The 16840-nt window shown below is 58.5% G+C and overlaps 1 protein-coding gene across 9 annotated transcripts in view; it reads right to left on the bottom strand.

Annotated features, from left to right (window-relative positions):
- Window positions 1–1892: 1892 nt before the first annotated feature.
- Window positions 1893–16840, bottom strand: part of COL11A2 (collagen type XI alpha 2 chain) — a 29340-nt gene continuing 14392 nt past the window's right edge. For all 9 annotated transcript variants that reach the window (XM_053905155.1, XM_019456725.2, XM_019456728.2 and 6 more), the window contains 44 exons: window positions 16665–16718; window positions 16431–16475; window positions 16240–16293; window positions 15949–15993; window positions 15658–15711; window positions 15488–15532; window positions 15205–15258; window positions 14782–14889; window positions 13655–13708; window positions 13306–13359; window positions 13163–13207; window positions 13024–13077; window positions 12853–12897; window positions 12668–12721; window positions 12519–12572; window positions 12245–12298; window positions 11723–11830; window positions 11485–11574; window positions 11228–11281; window positions 10885–10992; window positions 10639–10746; window positions 10443–10496; window positions 10284–10337; window positions 9992–10099; window positions 9748–9801; window positions 9479–9532; window positions 9203–9256; window positions 8987–9040; window positions 8535–8642; window positions 8071–8124; window positions 7830–7883; window positions 7640–7693; window positions 7016–7069; window positions 6641–6748; window positions 6477–6530; window positions 6266–6319; window positions 5892–5999; window positions 5702–5755; window positions 5356–5391; window positions 5112–5165; window positions 4729–4996; window positions 3912–4024; window positions 3335–3541; window positions 1893–2606 (listed from right to left, as the gene is read on the bottom strand). In XM_053905155.1, coding sequence (XP_053761130.1) covers window positions 2466–2606; window positions 3335–3541; window positions 3912–4024; window positions 4729–4996; window positions 5112–5165; window positions 5356–5391; window positions 5702–5755; window positions 5892–5999; window positions 6266–6319; window positions 6477–6530; window positions 6641–6748; window positions 7016–7069; window positions 7640–7693; window positions 7830–7883; window positions 8071–8124; window positions 8535–8642; window positions 8987–9040; window positions 9203–9256; window positions 9479–9532; window positions 9748–9801; window positions 9992–10099; window positions 10284–10337; window positions 10443–10496; window positions 10639–10746; window positions 10885–10992; window positions 11228–11281; window positions 11485–11574; window positions 11723–11830; window positions 12245–12298; window positions 12519–12572; window positions 12668–12721; window positions 12853–12897; window positions 13024–13077; window positions 13163–13207; window positions 13306–13359; window positions 13655–13708; window positions 14782–14889; window positions 15205–15258; window positions 15488–15532; window positions 15658–15711; window positions 15949–15993; window positions 16240–16293; window positions 16431–16475; window positions 16665–16718 — 3294 coding nt within the window. In that variant the 3' untranslated portion in view covers window positions 1893–2465. The remainder of the gene's footprint in view (window positions 2607–3334; window positions 3542–3911; window positions 4025–4728; window positions 4997–5111; window positions 5166–5355; window positions 5392–5701; window positions 5756–5891; window positions 6000–6265; window positions 6320–6476; window positions 6531–6640; window positions 6749–7015; window positions 7070–7639; window positions 7694–7829; window positions 7884–8070; window positions 8125–8534; window positions 8643–8986; window positions 9041–9202; window positions 9257–9478; window positions 9533–9747; window positions 9802–9991; window positions 10100–10283; window positions 10338–10442; window positions 10497–10638; window positions 10747–10884; window positions 10993–11227; window positions 11282–11484; window positions 11575–11722; window positions 11831–12244; window positions 12299–12518; window positions 12573–12667; window positions 12722–12852; window positions 12898–13023; window positions 13078–13162; window positions 13208–13305; window positions 13360–13654; window positions 13709–14781; window positions 14890–15204; window positions 15259–15487; window positions 15533–15657; window positions 15712–15948; window positions 15994–16239; window positions 16294–16430; window positions 16476–16664; window positions 16719–16840) is intronic.

Here is a 16840-nt window from a genome sequence, read left to right as displayed (position 1 = left end):
AATTGCAGAGAAAGCACGGAGAAGCCTCAGCGCTGGCCCAGCTTAGCTGGGGGTGAGTGCGGGCAAGATCTATTTCCGTCTGATCTTCCTTTTAGCTGAGGCCCAGAAGGAAGCTTCCGGAAGGGGGTTGTCAGAAGCCTTCAGGACTTGGAGATTAAGACCGAGGGCGAGTGATCCCAAAAACCCGTCCACCGCCTGACCCCGTAAAGATAAGATCAGGGGGCTTCCACTCGGCCTTTTGGGCTGAGGGAGTGAGGAGGGTTCAGTTGGGGACGAAGAAAGGGACAACGTGTTAGGAAGGTCTTACTCCGCTTGCCCTTTAGTTGGCCGAGGGCTTGGCGCCGGCACCAGGGGGCAGCAGAGGCGGAGAGATGCGAGAAGGGCTTTTCACCTGCAAACGGTTTCCCTGCCCACCGTCTCTGCCAGGCTGGGCCTCTAGGCCCCATAGGAGAGCTTCTTTGGATCCAGAATGAGCTAGCTCCACCACTCCAGGGTTTCAAAGATCGGGGTTCTGTCCTCAGGGGACGGGGACGATCAAGGCTGTGCCGTCGGGATCCGCCAGGAGAGGCGGGGCGCTGCCTACCGGGACCCTGGGTCCCTTCCAGTCCCGCCCCAGGGGGTCTGCGGCCTCCGGGACACCGTACACACGCTCGGACACCCGCAGCCGGACGGCGAGCGAGGAAGGGGTGTCCTGATTGGGATGAGGCCCTGGACTAAGTTTCATTCTACTGCCAGGACGGGCAGGAGCCAGGAAATCCTGTGTGAGGATGAGCAGCCCCACGGGAGGTGGGGAGGCCAGCTAGCGATGCCTGGCTGAGCGGCTGCCCTCAACTGAAGGGACCTACCCAGACACCTGACCCGGAGGGCACAGAGTTGCTGAATAAGCCCTAAGAGGGGCCCCTGGGGAAGGAGGAAGCGGGGGCAGCACAGCATGCGATGAGACTAGGACTGTGCACCTTGACACAGAGAGAAGCCCGGCACTACGTAGCTGGGAATGCACACAGGTATGGGCAGGACACGGGGTGACCAGAGGTCCAGGGGCAGGAAACGCGGTCTTGGAAGGAGCCCAAGGTCCTTATTTGCAAAGAGTTTAGACCAGACCTTCTAAGCACCCCCTTCCAGCCCTGAGGTCCTAAAAATGGGGAATTGGGGTGCGGGGGAGGTTGTGCTGGACCTGGAAACAAGGAACCCAGAAACATGCCAGCACCTGTGTGGGACAGAACCCTGGGCTCCCACCTGATGTCACCGGGAGATCAGTTTGGCGGTCCGCACTTGTCAGCCAGGTTTTATGAACTCTTTTCTGGGCCCTGACACCGCAAAAGGACAGGCCCCTCTGGGGATAGGGATTAAGCCTTCCATTTCTGGTAACAGCTCAGCAGGCAAAGAGGGGTATTGGATGGGGGCCCGGGTGGGGATTGAAATAACAACACAAGCACCACACTCATAAGCCCAGGAGGGGACAATCACATTATTTAACCATCAGTCAGAAAGGACACTGGGCATGGGGCTAGACAAGGTCCTGGGAGTCCCTTCCATCCATATGCCACACATTAACCCTTCCATTGCAGGATCAGGGAAGGCGAGGGAGGGAGGCTCAGGGGTGGGACCAGGGTGGCCAGGCTGGCGGTGGAACACTCAGCGGGCTGAGTCGTGGCCATTTACCAGCTGATGAGGAAGAAGCATTTCGATATTTCAACAGCGCTGAATACAGGCCCTGCACTCACCCCTCGCTCTTCTGTTCCGCCCCTGGGGGCTCGGCCTGCTCCCCAAGTAGCAGGCGGTTCCTGCAAGCCCCAGACCAAGTGAGAGACAGCCGGTGTGGGGGTCAGGGAGCCAAACACCCGGTAGGGGGAGATGAGAAAGCCCCACACTGGACAGAGAGAGTCAGACCCTGAGGCAAAGGAGACCATATATTCCAACATTCACAGTGGGTGCTACAGGCGGGCTGTGAGGGAGGTGGGGTTTGGCCTGAAAACCTCCCCCCACAGTCACTGAGGAAAGCCCTGAGGCAAGGAGGAGGGTGCCGGGGCTCACCCCTGGAGAGCCCTGTCTCCAAAGTCCGCTGATTTTTGTTGGCATTTCTCTCTTTATCTTGTTTGTTCTTTTGTTTTCCACTCTTTAAATAATTAATATAATTACTTTTAAATACAAAATACACAGTGTCCTTTCTCTTCTCTTCTGCTTGTTTGGGGTGATTGGGAGGTGCGTTTTAAATAAGGGTCTCGGCTGTCCAACGGGTCACAGGCTCCAAGTGGGAGGACCAAGAGCCCCAGATGCCACCCCTCCCCTGGGGCGTCCCGGCACCCACCGCACCCCTCCCCTGGTCTGCCCCTGGCTGGGGGCTCCCGGTGCCCTGGCCCGAAGCCACCGATGGTGAGGAGCCCTCTCGGGAGGTGGCACAGAGCTGATGCTGTGGGATTCCAGGTGGGCCTGGTTTCGACGGACAGGGTCAGACAGAGGAGGACCTAGCCCATGAAGCAGACAGGCCCCAGCAGCACCCCTCCCCGCTTCGGGGGGGCCCCCAGGTCTGAGAAGGAGGCGTCCAGCACTGGTAGCTGCTCCAGCACCGGTGTTCGCACCTCCAGCACCGTGCGGCCTTGCTGTGTCTTGAGGGGGGAGACGGGACAGAGGGAGCAGTGAGCGTGGTGGAGGCGTGCACACGCCCCACGGGCCCCCCAGCCTCAAGCCTGGGCTCGCCTCTCCTCTGAGCGCCCCTAGCTGCTATTCCCCCCGTCCCTGTCACATGATCCAACTTGCTAGATTTTCTTCTTCAAATTTCTTCCAGAGCATCAGGATTGGGAACGTGTGCGCATATCTGTGCTCCTGAACGAGTCTGTGCAGCCTTGGGTTTGTCCTTGAGATTGTCTACGTGTGGTGGTTGTGTGAGTCTGTGGGACTCCATAGGGATGTGTAAACACGTGTCCGTGGTGTAATCGTGTGATAATATCTGACATGATTCCACATGTTGTGTGTCCCCGTGTGACCCTGTCCGGACAATTCTGGGGATGTATGTACAGACGATGGGTGTCTAGGTCCTCCTGTGCCTTCCTGGGATGGGTGATTTGCACCCCCGTGTGCCTCTGTTGGGCAGCCTGTGTAAATGAGTGCACGAGCCTGCACGACTCACTCTGGGTGATGCTGGTGTGTGCGCGCAGGTGAACCCCACCTTCCATCCTTTCCACCCCGCCCCCCCATCGCCCCCGTCTGAGCTCCCTCAGGCATATCTGACACCGAGAAGCTGGACTCCTCCTGCTCTTCCTGGTGCCTCTGCCCAAAAGGTCTTCCCCCAGCCTGACTCTGGGATCCACCCCCACCCAGCTCTTCCGGTTCCCACCTGACAGCCGTCTCTGAATTCCTTGACGTAGGGGCTGGTCTCCAGGCTCAGCTCATCCTCGTTGGCCCCCCGGAGCTTCAGGGGACCATCTCGGGCCATCCCAGAGCACGGGTAGGAGACATCCTGGTGGGCTGAGACGCTGAGCAGCCGCAGGAAGGTGAGCTGGACCACACCTACCGGGGAGCCTTCTGAGTCCACGTAAGAGAACTGGCAGGAGAGAGGGCCACAGTCAGGGGCAGACAGAGACGGGCTTGCGGGGCGTCTACAGACGCAGGGTAGCTGGGCCACGGTCAGGGGCAGGGAATGGGTGGGCAGAAAGGGCTGGGGGAGAAACGAGGGGCCAGAGTGGGAGCCAGGGACTGACTGAGGGTAAACAAGAGGCAAACTTTGTCTTGGGTTGTCAAGGGAAGGAGACACAGTGAGCGGCAGAGGGCCAGTGAGAAGGAAAGAGTCAAGGAAAGAAGCGGCAGCAGTCTCCGCAGGGGCGAGGATGCCTGTCACATAAACCTAGAAACCACTAGGCCCTGACTGGGCCATGCTATGGGGCAGGGATGAGCAGTCAGGCGCCAGCTCTCACTTGTGTGACATCATCCCGGGGCGTCACGCATGTTTCCCCTCCTGCTGTAAAGTTGCAGAAAACCCGGAAGGCATCCCGAGCACAGCCCTGGTTGGGGTCGACCCAGTACTCTCCTGTTGGGTGAGGGAGAAGGAAGGATCAGCGCCCCAACAGGTGGGACCCAGGGTGCTCCTTGCCTCCCTTCCCACTTCTCCCCCGATGCTGCTCCAAACCCCAGCACTCCCTCCCACGTCCTCCCCCCTTGACCTCCTCCCCACATGCTTCCCTCATGACCTCACCACCATGCCCTCCCCCCTTGACCTCCCTCCCATGACCTTCCCCCCATACCCTCCCCACCATGCCCTCCCCACCATGCCCTCAGTCTCCTCGTCCCATTCTCCCCCAGAGCCCCACACCACCACCCACCCTACTTCACATTCCATCATCGCTTACACCCCTGCCCGTCTGTGGCACCCCTCCCCCCAGCAGCACCCCCAGGCTCCCAACGGAGGAGGCAGGAGCGCTGACATCCTCACGGGGATACAACACGTGATTGTAGATTCGCACACACGGCCATCCGTGTAAATGCGAGCACATGTGTACACGTGTGTATGTTTGTCGCTTCCCATAGGCAGCAGGCTGATGATGAGCTGCCGTGCACTGGGAGGACCAGATCAACTGGGAAATATGGAAATACTTCTGACCTAGTTGGCAAAGAGCTGCCCTTCCAAGCCCCTCAGCGCTCACCCCCACCCCACACCTTCCCCAAGAACCCCCTCCATCCATTCTGCTTTTCAAGCCCACACTGTTATTTTTGTTTCCTGAGGCCGGCACTGACCATCAGGCAGCTCCGGGTGGCAGAGCTTCAGGTCCTGGCAGGTGCGAGCGGGGCTGTCCTGGGTCCCTGTTGGCCGCCTCATCTGCTCAATCTCCTCCCGCAGGGAGTCCAGTGAGCCAAAGATCTCCTCCAGCCCCCCAGCACTGCCCGGAGCCCCCCCAGCCGGTATGGCCTCGTCCTCTTGCATCAGGCGGCTTCCGTCCACCGAGCGCCGAGTCTTTTTGGGCATCTGGATGGGCAGGGGCTGGATCACCTCGCCCGGGGGGCCCTGGGTGGAGAGACAGATGGAAAGGGTGACAGGCAAGGTCGATATGAGGGTGAAATGGAGAAACACTGGGACAGAGAGGGACAGTCAGAGAAGCAAGCCCCGGCTTGTAACTTACCGGGTGTCCCGGAGGACCCTGGACGCCCTTCTCTCCCTTGGGTCCAGCTGGGCCCTGCCAAAGGAGTAGATAGGTCATGGAAGGGTCAAGAGGTCAAGCATGTGATCAGGGCCACAGAAGGGTCAAATCAGTCTCCAGGCCAGGGAGGAACTCCACTGGAGGGAGCACATTTGCCCGGGAGAGAAAGTGTCAAGTCCAGCTGGGGGAAGGGGGCAGAGCTCAGAGCTGGCTGGGGGTCACTCACTGTGGCTCCTTTGGCTCCTTTGGGGCCAGCAGGTCCCTGTGAAATGAGGTTACAAGACAGAGATGGTCAGCACAGGGGACGGTCGGGATATGGAGAAATGGAGATGCAAAGTCATGAGTCCACAGACCCTGGCTTTACCGCAGGAGGGGCAGGTGTGAGGGAACACGGGGACATTTGGGAGGCCCCGAAAGGACGGGGGAGGAAATGCTGCAGATGTAAGGACATATGGAGGACCCTGGGACCTATGCTGGTTAGGCTGGTGGTTGCCATGGAAGCCATTGGGGGATTTTGGAGGGGGGAGCAGTGGGGTTTAGGGGATTTTGTGAGGAACAGATGGGGTACTCACGGGGAGGCCAGGGGGCCCTCCAGGACCAATAGGCCCAGACGCTCCTGGGATACCCTAGGAAGGAGAGGGGCATGGTTCAACTGGGTCCTCCTCCACACCCCCTCCCTCACCCCTTTCTCCACCTCCACCCTCACCCCCAACACGAATCCCCACACTCATCCTCCCAGACCTTTCAGGACCATGTCCTCACCGTCTCTCCCTTCTGTCCAGCGGAGCCCTGGGGGCCAGGAAGTCCCCGATCACCCTTCTCACCCTGCTCCCCAGGGGGCCCGATCAGTCCGATGAGACCTGGATGACCCTGGAGAAAGGACAAGTGGTCAGGGGGGTGCAGAGAGGAGACACGTGGATGCAGAAGAAGGAGCCCATGGGGGTGAGAGTGCAGAAGGCAAGAGAGACTTAGGCACAGGGTCTGACAGAACAGGGCCTGTGAACGGTCGTCACTGAGTAAGGACCCCCAGAGATGGTGCTGGAGCCCTGAAGCATAGTGGTGGGCACTCAGGGTCCCCCTAGGCTTCAAGGGTGAGGGTGAGGGGAGATACCTGGCCGCATATCTGTGTCACTCACCTTCTCTCCCTTGGCTCCGACATCACCCCGGAGGCCAGGAAGCCCCGGAGGTCCCTGTGGGGAGACAGGAAGTCACTCTCTCCAGGGAGGGGTGGGACCAGGCCCTCTGGCCACCACTTCCCACTTCCTCCGGGGCTTCAGCTGGATTCCCCCTGCCCCAGGGAACCAGCATCCTCACCCCGACCCACCCCACTAATCCACAGTCACTCACCACAGGACCTGGAGGCCCAGCCTGGCCCGGGGCCCCAGGACGGCCTTGCTGACCCTGCAGATTCAAGGAGGCCACAGAGGTGAGGAAAAGTGTCCCCACACAGGTACCCCTCAAGGCCGCTTACCCCTCCTACCCCAGCCAAGCCTTTCCATTCCATTACTCACCACTGAGCCTGGGAGACCTCTTAACCCATCAGGACCAGGTTTCCCTGCTGGGCCTGCAGGGCCCACGGGGCCTGTCTTCCCCGGGGCACCTACAGCGCCAGGATCCCCCTGAAACACATACAAGGAATGAACCTTAAAGGGCAGAGGAAGGGAGTATGGGTGGTGGTAGGGGGTCCAAGGCGGACTGGATGAAGCAGAGAGGAGGGGCCAAACCCCAGGAGCCCCTTGAGCAGGAGTAAGTATAGGGAACGGAACCCCCATCCGAACAAGAAGCTCAACATAGAGGAGGTCAACACAGGGTAGACATCTAGAGAGAGGAGTCTGAGGAACCAGAGGTGCCAGGAGACGGAGGGAATATTCCAGCCTCTCCCTTACCTTGGCCCCCTTCTCTCCTTGCCGCCCCTCAGGACCAGTTGTGCCAGCGGGACCCTGCAGATGGATACAGGAAGGAAAAGTCGGTGAGGTAGTGAATAGCCAGGCTCAGCCTCTTTCTCCTCCCTGTCCTACTGGGCTCCAGCGAGCATGCACGCGCACTCACACACACACTTGGGCGTGCACAGACGCAGTCACAGAAGCTGAGCCACAGATAAGCTGGTACAGCTGCACCCGTTGTTAAAATACCGAGTAGTTCTGTGCATCTCGCAAAAAGCCACTTGCCCACACACCATCTAGTGCCCCACCTCCTGCCCCAGCAACTAGAGGGTTAATCTTTGGCCTAGCGGGGGCCCTCCAGGAAAGCTAGCCCCTTTCTCCAGTGTCCGTTCTGATCAGTTGGTGAATACCACCGCCCCTGGCAAGAATATACATAGCAAAACCCAACAACAGACACACTCAGTTATACACAGACACTTAAAAATACAAATGTTCACACACATGTGCACCCCACCCAAGGACAGCCTAGATCCCAAGCACCTCCCTGCCCATCCCATGTGTTACTGTCCCATCCTCTATCCACCCTAAGGACTGCCCCACAAGTTCCCAGGTGTCCACCTCACTTACCCGCTTCCCAAGTGGTCCAGGGGGTCCATTCTCCCCAGTGGGACCAGGGGATCCCTATGGAGGAAGGAGTAGGGGTGAATGAGTGGTTAGCCTCCAGCCAGTGGACCCCTCAGGAGTAGGGCACAAAAAGGGGGCAATGGGCCTGAAGGCTTGGGCTCCGTGGTGGAGGGAGGGGTCACTGGTCACTCACGGGCTGTCCTGGCTCGCCATCTTCTCCTCGGTCACCCTTTGCACCATCCTGGCCCTGCAGGGATGAACCAAGGTCAAGGGTTGCCCCAACCTGGCTGGCATCAGCCCAAAACTGCTAATCCTCCCATCCCTCCACCTGCCCTGCCCCGCCCCCAGCTTCTCACACTCAAAACGCATCAGCCACATGGAGGCTCCGTACAGAAGCCCACCCTCTTTCCCCTCTTTCTCTGAGGAGGACTCACCCGAGGGCCACCTTCTCCAGGAGGGCCAGGATCACCAGGAAAACCAACAGGACCCTAGTCCAGAAAAGAACAGGGCAAGGTCACAACCCCCTAAGCCTACCCAGAGCCAACACAGACCCCCATGGGCACATGTGACACCCTCCCTCTCTGCAGGCAAGGCCCGCCTGCACCCCCTGAGAAGATGGTCTCCTGCACCCACATTTCTCACCTCATGCACTTTGTGCCTTCTAATGCTTTCATGGAATTAATTAGAAGGCATCTCTCACTTTCTGTCTCTGGATTCCAGACCCCATACATCCCTCCCAGATCTCATTCCCAGAGACTTCCACCCAAGTACTCCCCCCATCCTTGGGCTCTCCCCACTCCAAGACCCTCCCACTCACACACACCCATATTCCCAGGTCTCTCATTCCCAAGGCCCTCCTCCCAGCCCTGCCCCCCCCCCCCCCCCCCGCCAAACTCACAGGGTTCCCTTTGGGGCCATCATCACCGGTGGGGCCTTTAGGCCCTGGTGGTCCGGCCTCTCCTGGCTGCCCCGATTCTCCTTTCTCCCCACGCTCCCCACGTGGGCCCTGGAAGATGAATGGAGGGTACAGATGGTCCCAAAGGGGTCCTGAAGATCAAGGATGCAGTCCCTGCTTCCAAAACACCTTCAGCCTCCCCTCTGTCCCCTCAGTGACAGCAGGATGCACACAGAAAGTCAAGCCCACAGGGAATCATCTGGTCCCTCTTCCCTTCAAAGAAAGCGTGTGGGGCTCACTCAGACCCAGGGGTCCAATCTCCCTGATTATGGGGAGCACAGGCTCCTGGGCTGTAGAAGACCTCCAGCTCTAGCAGATCACACATCGGGGGTGGGGCGCTGAGGTTGAGGAAGGTGATGGGGATTAGGGAGCAAGGCCTCAGAGCTTTCATTCACCTTGACACCTGGCTCGCCCTGGACCCCTGGAGATCCTGATTCTCCTGGCTCTCCCTGAAAGAAGACTGGGGTCAAACACCTCCTTCTTCCCCAAAATCCTGCTATTCCCCCCCCATCTCATTTTCTTTTGCCACCCCCAACCAAAACTAACAGACCAGATCCAACCCTCATACCCCCGCCAAGGCGAGTCCATTCATTCACCCCCTTCCCAGTTACCTTCTCTCCAGGGGGACCCAGGTTCCCAACACCTCCCGGGGGACCTTGCGGACCCTGAAAGAGGAACAGAAGTTAGGGTAACTGCTTAAGGAAGGAGGTGACATTCCAGAGACAGAGCCTGGATGAGCGCCAAGGTCACAGCAGTGAGACAGTGGGAGGCCTTCCAGGCCAGAGGCTTCTCTCGGCAGCTGAGATGAGACTAGAGTTTATAGTCTGAGGAAAGGGAGGCAGGACTGGCCACATTGATCTGAAGGGACAGAGGCTAAGAGGACTCACATCAGCTCCATTGGGTCCAGCTGGGCCTCGAGGTCCTGGGGGGCCCGGAGGTCCCTGGGAAAAGCAGATAGGGCAGAGATGAGAAGGAAGAGAAAGAGCATTAGGCACACAGAAATGGCAGAGGGCTGGGTGAGGCAGACATCCTGGGGGGGGCAGGGGACGGGGACAACCCTACCAGGGAGCAGGGGCATCGGTGGCAGTGGGGTGTTGGGGCCGCTGGATGGGGGGGTGACTAGTAGGTGGGCTTGGGGCTAGGGGGTCACACTCACCATAGGGCCCACATCTCCTGTTTCTCCTTTCTCCCCCGAGGGGCCTGGCAAACCCTGTGTGGGGGTACACAGCACGTGCCCAGATGACCAACCCCCTAGAGCACAGCTCCAGGTAGACAGTGCCCTTCCCTCCAATCCCACATGCCCCCTAGTCCTCAGCAGCAGGGGATGGTGGGGGTCTGGGGCAGACATCAGACCCATCCTGACCCCACCTCTCAGCCCCTGCCTCTTCCTTCCAACTAACCTGTAGGCCAATGGGTCCCGGGGGCCCATTGAATCCTCTTGTTCCTTCATCGCCTTTGGCTCCAAAGTGTCCCTGGGGCCCCCGAGCTCCGGGCTCCCCATCTGCTCCCTGAGGTGGAGAGAGGGCAGGGACAAGGACACAGAGACAGTCATGGGTCAGGTGTTCTCTATTCACAAACTCCACACTGAGCTGGGCACCAGGCCCAGAGCCCCCACAGGGCAAAGCGGAACTGAGGGCAGACTAGAGGCTGCCAGTGCCCCTGGTGGGGGCAGACAGGGCATCAGTCACTCACCGCTGCTCCAGGTTGCCCCACGGGACCAACGGGCCCAGGGGGTCCGGGAGGGCCCTGCAGGGGAAAAGGAGAGTCAAAGACACCAAAGACAGGAAGAGAGATCAGGTGGAAATGAGGCTAAAGGTCAGAGGTCAGAAGTCAAAAGTCATGGCCACTTACATGTTCACCCTTATTCCCTTTAGTGCCCTTCTGTCCAGGGTCTCCCACCTCACCCTGCAGGGAGAAGGCAGGTGAGATATTACAGAAAGGACCTGGATGAGGCAGGGAGGTTAAGACAGGAAAGGGGATGGGAGGTATGCCCAGATCATCGATCTCATCTGGAAAGATTGGGTCCAGGGTCTGTGGGTTCCCACACCTTGTCTCCATCCTCTCCTGCCACGCCTGGGGGTCCAGCGGGACCAGGAAGCCCCACAGGGCCCTGCACCCCATCTCGGCCAGTTGGACCAATGGGGCCCTTCTCACCCTGTAGGAAATGAAGAAAGGAGTCATGACCCGGAATCATCACCTTCAAACACCCTCACAGGAAACCCTCCAGAGCCCAGCAGCTCACAGCTCACAGACCCCTCCCCAGTGTGTGTCTCCCCAGGGACCCCACACTCACCGGGACACCTTTCTCTCCTGCAGCTCCAGGGGGACCCTGTGGGCCAGGGCGCCCTGGGGGGCCAATGGGTCCCCCTGATCCTGCTGCACCTCGCTCCCCAGGGGAGCCCTGAAACAGGAAATGGAGTCAGACTCCCAAGGAGGAGACCACAGCCCACCCACACCAGAGGACCCCTGACCATGGTTCCCAGAAGAATAGCCCAAAATTGGATGCACTATGGCTGACCCTAGGCTCCCTCTGCCCAGTCCCACGGTCTTGCCTAGATCCAGATGCCACTCTTCATCCTTCCACACCCACTCTTTCCTGGGTCCTCCCTCCTGTCCCCCAGGGTCCCCAGACTCACTGCAGGGCCAGGAGGACCAGCCGGACCTTCGTTTCCCTTCAAACCGGGTCCACCCTATGAACCAGAGATTTGGAGCAACAGATGTGAGACAGGAGGGTGGGACACAACAAGAATGAGGGTCCAAGAGACATGCAGGGAAGGATGAAAGTCGAGGGGGGGCAGGCTCAGAGAAATGGGGGTGGGGTGACACTGAGGGATGCCAGGACAGCAGTAACTTTTCTCAGGCAATGCGGCTGGGAGATTGGGTTCACACTCACGGCAATGCCCGGGAGGCCTCTCTCTCCTGGGAACCCCCTCAGACCAGCAGGTCCATCCTTCCCTGGGGCCCCTGGGGGACCAGGGTCACCCTAAAATGAAACACAAAGTGATGAGCCACAGCTACGCTCCCAGATTGGACAGAGAGATTTCTGGCCTTCTCAAATCCCCAATTAGCTGTTCCCTTCAGCACCCCAACCCTGGCCCCCCAAGTTTCCCTCTGCCTGGCCCTTTACCGACCTTTGTTCCTTCTTTTCCAGATGTTCCAGTCAGTCCCTGCTCTCCAGGGGGCCCTGGGGGTCCTGGGTGACCTCTCTCCCCCATGGGCCCAGTTTCTCCTGCTGCCCCCTGGGAAAGAGACAGAAAGACTCCATCTCAGACCCTCTGCCCGTCTCCCTGCCCAAACAGGCCACCCTGGCCACCCTGAAATAACCCCTCTGGAACCCTTTAGCTGTGCCCCAAAGCTACTGGGAGACTCCAAGGGCTCTGCTAGGCTACTGCGCTGGTGTTAACTCCCCAGTTTGGAGTAACCATACCACTTGTGTCCCCACTGGGGAACTGCCCCTTTGAGGCTCAAGAAGATGAGAACCGGCCCAGGAACCAGACTGAAGTTGGGGTCCCTGCTCCAAATTCCAGCCCCGGTGGGGTGGGGGGCAGGTCAGGCAAAGCAGAGGCTGGGGCATGTGATTGGAAACAGGGAGAAAAGGGGCAGAAAGACTAACTCCAGGGTCTGGGGTCCATTCTCTCAGAGGGCAGACATACCTGAGGTCCCACCACCCCTGGAGGGCCAGGGGGGCCAGTCTTCCCTTGGAAACCCTGAGAGAGGAAGAGGAGAGAGCAGTCAAAGCATATCAGGCATGGACACTGTGGGATGGACACCAGGTTCCCAGAGGAACGGCAGGGTCACCACCAGGTCCTTGGCCATGGGTCTGAGCAGCACCAGGTTGATCTCCACTCTGCCAGAAGAACCTCCCTGGTGGGCCTTCCAGACAGCTCTGGAAGTTGAAGGTCTCAGGGGGCCAGGGGCATCACTTACCACTTCTCCTCTCTGGCCTGGGTGTCCTGGCAGCCCGTCCTTCCCAGGGGGACCCTGGAAGGGGTTCAGATGTCAGGTGAACTCTGAGCTGGAAAGGAGGATGGAGAAGAAGGATTCACAGAACCAAGGCAGGTCAGAGGTCAGCTTACCGGAGGTCCTTTGGGGCCAGGAAATCCATTGGGGCCTTGAGGTCCAGGGAGACCCTAGAGACAGAGCTGGGTTGAATCAGGAGAATGGGCAGGGGATGCAGCTTCCCCCCTGGGGTGAGAGGGCATGGGCTCCACTCAAGCTCCCTGGGGAGCATTAGGGATCAGGAGACTCAAACCACACTCACCCTTTCTCCAGGGGGCCCATGGGGGCCATCACCACCTGATGTTCCCTGTGGGGGGAAAGAGGATCAGAAGGCAAGAAGAGCTGCTTTCTAGCTATCCTGGAAGTCAGAGGAGTCAACGGGGAGCTGGGTTAAGGGCCAGATGGTGGATGGAGCCCTGCCAAGACCACTAACCTTAGCTCCAGACTTCCCCGTGGCACCTCGGGGTCCCCGCTGACCCCGTGGACCCTAGAGAGAGGGGAGGGGAGTTGTCAGAAAAATCCCAAAGCACCTCTTTGGATCTTGAGCCACGTGTCTGCCCCCCTGCACTCACCGTGGGGCCCCGCTCTCCCCGAGGCCCTGATTTCCCTGACAGGCCCTGGTAGGAAGGAAGCAGAGACACCACATCACCCAGGGCATGACTCCCCCCAACAGAGCAGCTCTGCCCTCTACACCCTCTCCCTTCCCCCAGCTTACCCGGGCTCCCTTCTCTCCACTGGCGCCAGGAAAACCAGGAAATCCCAGGGAGCCCTGGTGAGGGTAGAGAAGGAGAAAATTGAAAAGTCACAAAAAAGGAGGACCTAGAAGAGTTAATAGGGGGTCAGAACTGGTGACAGAGGCAGCAGGAAGGGAGGACTATGCTCTGCCAATAACTAGGTGTCCTTGGGCAAACCCCTGCTGCTCTCTGGCCCTCTGTTCCCCCATCTGTGGAATGGGGGTGGACTAAATTCACTCTAGGGTCCCCCACTGCTCTGTCAGTCTGTGCTTCCTGGAATCAGGGGTCACAGAAGGGAAGAGGAAGGTCACAAAAGGGGCATCATATCACCTTGGGACCCTGGCGTCCAGGGTAGCCAGGCAGACCAGGAACACCCAGCTTGCCCTGTGGAGAGATAGGGAGCAGTCAGGAGCAAGAGGAGCCACAGATACCACTCCATCCCTGCCCCCAAGAGACCCCAAGCCCCAGAGACAGGAGCCAGCCCCTACCCGGCAAGGCTCCCCAGCAAACCTCCAGCCCCTGACCCCTCATCTCCTGTTCCACAGGCTGCCTGGCTTTTGTAATCTCTCCTTCCTGAGAGTAGATTTTCCCCAACTCTGGTGGTGGGATCTCACCCCTTCTGTGTCTCTAAATCTGCAGTTCCATCAAGTTCCTCAGGACTGTGATCCCTGCCTACCCTTCAACCTCAGCTCCCTTTCCCCAGTGCACACTTCTACTCCATCAAGACCAGTCCGCCTGCAGGCCCGCACACACCACACTCAGGAACGCCTCTGCCCCCACCCATGCTCTGCATCACCCCTAATCCCCCTGACATGCACCCCTTCCTCCTGATGCTTCAGGGCCCACCTTGCCCGGACAACTGTGAAGCAGAAGCTGGGAGCAGGGATTCTACAGCCTGACTGCCTGGGCTCAAACCCAGGCTATGCCCCTCACTCGCTGTGTGACTAACAAGTATCTTAACCTCTTGGTGCCTCAGTGAAAGCTCTCCGCAACACAGGGCTGTAGTGGAGCCTGCCTTGCAGGACTGATAGGACAAGCAGGTGGGGTGTTGGCACTCGGTGAGTGAGGGCTTGCTGGAGTTAGCTCTGCAGGTCTGGCTCACCTCCTCTTTGACTCTCCCTTCTTGGTATTTCTCCTGCTCTGAGTCCAGACACATTTTCACCCTGCCTTGCACCCATATACCTTATGCCAGCCTCATGCCTTGTCCTCACCTCTATGTCATGTAAATTCTCATGACAGGGACTTTTCCTTGACTTCTTATACATCCTCACCCCCACCCCTAACTGTCAGTGGCCAGGAGGAGCCTTCTACAGAGAGGTGAATAATTAATGGTCTTCAAATGACTAACTGACTCCAACTATTGGCACCCTAAAGTCGATCCTGATCCTAGTGCCAAGGCCTTCATCCCCTCCATGTCCCTAGAGCATATAGGCACAGACTCCCTCATCCCCGGTCACCTTCTCGCCCATGAGCCCAGGGGGGCCAGGGTCTCCAGTGGGTCCAGTACGTCCCTTTGGTCCCTCAGGACCATCTTCTCCCCTGGAACCAGGAACTCCAACCTCTCCCTGGGTAAGAGGGTTGAAGAGGCAAGTGTCAGGGACTGGGGGTATGGGCTGGGCTCCAAGAAGAGAGGTAGGCCTCGGTGAGACTGAGTAGGGTCCCAGAGCTACTGCAGGACAGGGAAAGGGAGAGTGTTGTGACCTTCGGGCTGGTGGGACTCAGCTGTGGGGTTGTCATTCTGCCGGGGACAGGCTTTAAGGGGGAAAGACCACTGGATGGGGACTCTGTGGTTTCAGGAGATAAGCTAGTGATTGGAGGCTCCAAAATGGAGGAGGATCAGGACTTAGGGCTGGGGGGCCAGTGTGTGGGCTTCTACTCACCCTGTCACCTTTCACACCCATGTCCCCTTTGAACCCGGGAAAGCCATCCTCGCCCTGAGAAAAATGGGGGTGAGAGCTCATCAGAGATGATGTGGAAGGTGGGGGGAGGGGTCAGGAGGTAAAATGGAGCATTTTAGAAGATATGGGTAGAAGGGTGGATTTCAGAGCTGGAAAGCAGCACAGGGCAGGCTGGAGGACAGGAAGCAGGGGAAGAGCTGGACCAAAGGGGTGGTGCTGGGCAGAATGGAGGGAGGTGCTGGGAAGCTAGAGGCACGCTGCTCACCTTTTCACCCTTATGGCCCTTCAGACCACGAATTCCATCCACACCCTAGAATTAAAAGGGAGATAGAGACAGGGAGATCAGGGATGGAGGTTGGGAAGGATTGAGCTCCTGAGATCCCAGCTGCCTCCCCCAACCATAGTGCTTTATTTCCCAGCCTGGTTGTCCATTACCTTGACACCTCGAGGTCCCGGATATCCTAGAGGACCCTGAGGTCCAGATGGACCCTGGAAGAAGAAAAAGAGATACCTATAAAGGGGTCTCAGGGTGTGACTTATGGAGGCCTTGGGGGGTGGAAGAAATGGAAGAGACAACATTGGAATCTGGATAGGGATACAAGGCATGGGACCAAGAATACTTCAGCCACACATGAATGATAAGCCAAGGAAATTCCAAGGATTTTGAGGCCCCAAAGTCTGGGTAGAAACTCCTCCAGGAATGAAAGCAGGCATGGACCATCTCACCTGGTTTCCTTTGGTTCCAGGAGGACCTTCCTTCCCAGGGTGACCCTGCGGGTAAAGGAAGGAGAATGTGACATCTGGCCACTGTTACCTTCCCTGCACCCCTTCCTTCACTTCTTTAGCCCAGCTTTCCCTTGTGACCCTAATGAAGCCTAGTGACCATGGGCAGGCACCACCAGTGACCTCCTGGTGTAAGGAACACACTATGTAGATAGTCACCAAAGTCACTTGGAGGTCATTCACTGGGGTGGAGGGTCATGTGGAATTTGGATTAAGAGGTAGGGACCCACTCACCGGAGGTCCATCTGAGCCAGGCATGCCAGGGAGCCCTGGTTTCCCTCGGGGACCCTGCAGGAAGACAAGGAGGCTCAGGGTCACCAGTGGGATCAGGTCACACCATGGCTGAAGCCCCAGCCACACATTTAAGGCTCTCCCTACACCTCCCCCGGTGTATCTCCTGTCCCCCAAATCACTTAGTCACTTACCTTCTCTCCATGAGGGCCAATGGCACCCTGGGGCCCAGGGAGACCCTATACAGAGAGAGAGAGGAGTCACAGGAGGCCCACAGGGGTGGACTACTCTCTCCTATAGCCAGCATCCCCATTCAGAGCATGAGTGGTGAAGGCTTGAGACCTTTAATTTCCATCCAGGGTCTGAACCACTGTGGAAGCCCAGGGGAAGTTGCTAAAGATGGGGAGGGGTTGGACAGGACAACTCACCTGGGTTCCAGGAGTGCCCTGTTGTCCAGGAGGTCCTGGCTCTCCCTGGGGTCCCTAGAAACAAGCAACCAGGCAAGGATCAAAAGATGGTGACAACAAACTTAGGGCCAAGAGCTGAGTCGAAGCAGGGGCAGCAAGAGGGCAAGAACCAGAACCAAGCAGGGAGTCAAAATGGA

Source organism: Panthera pardus, unplaced genomic scaffold, assembly GCF_024362965.1.
Source record: "Panthera pardus isolate Hobbes unplaced genomic scaffold, ASM2436296v1 HiC_scaffold_17, whole genome shotgun sequence".
NCBI lineage: Eukaryota > Metazoa > Chordata > Mammalia > Carnivora > Felidae > Panthera > Panthera pardus.
Note: the sequence above shows the minus strand (reverse complement) of the source record. Positions and strands in the feature narration are given on the sequence as shown.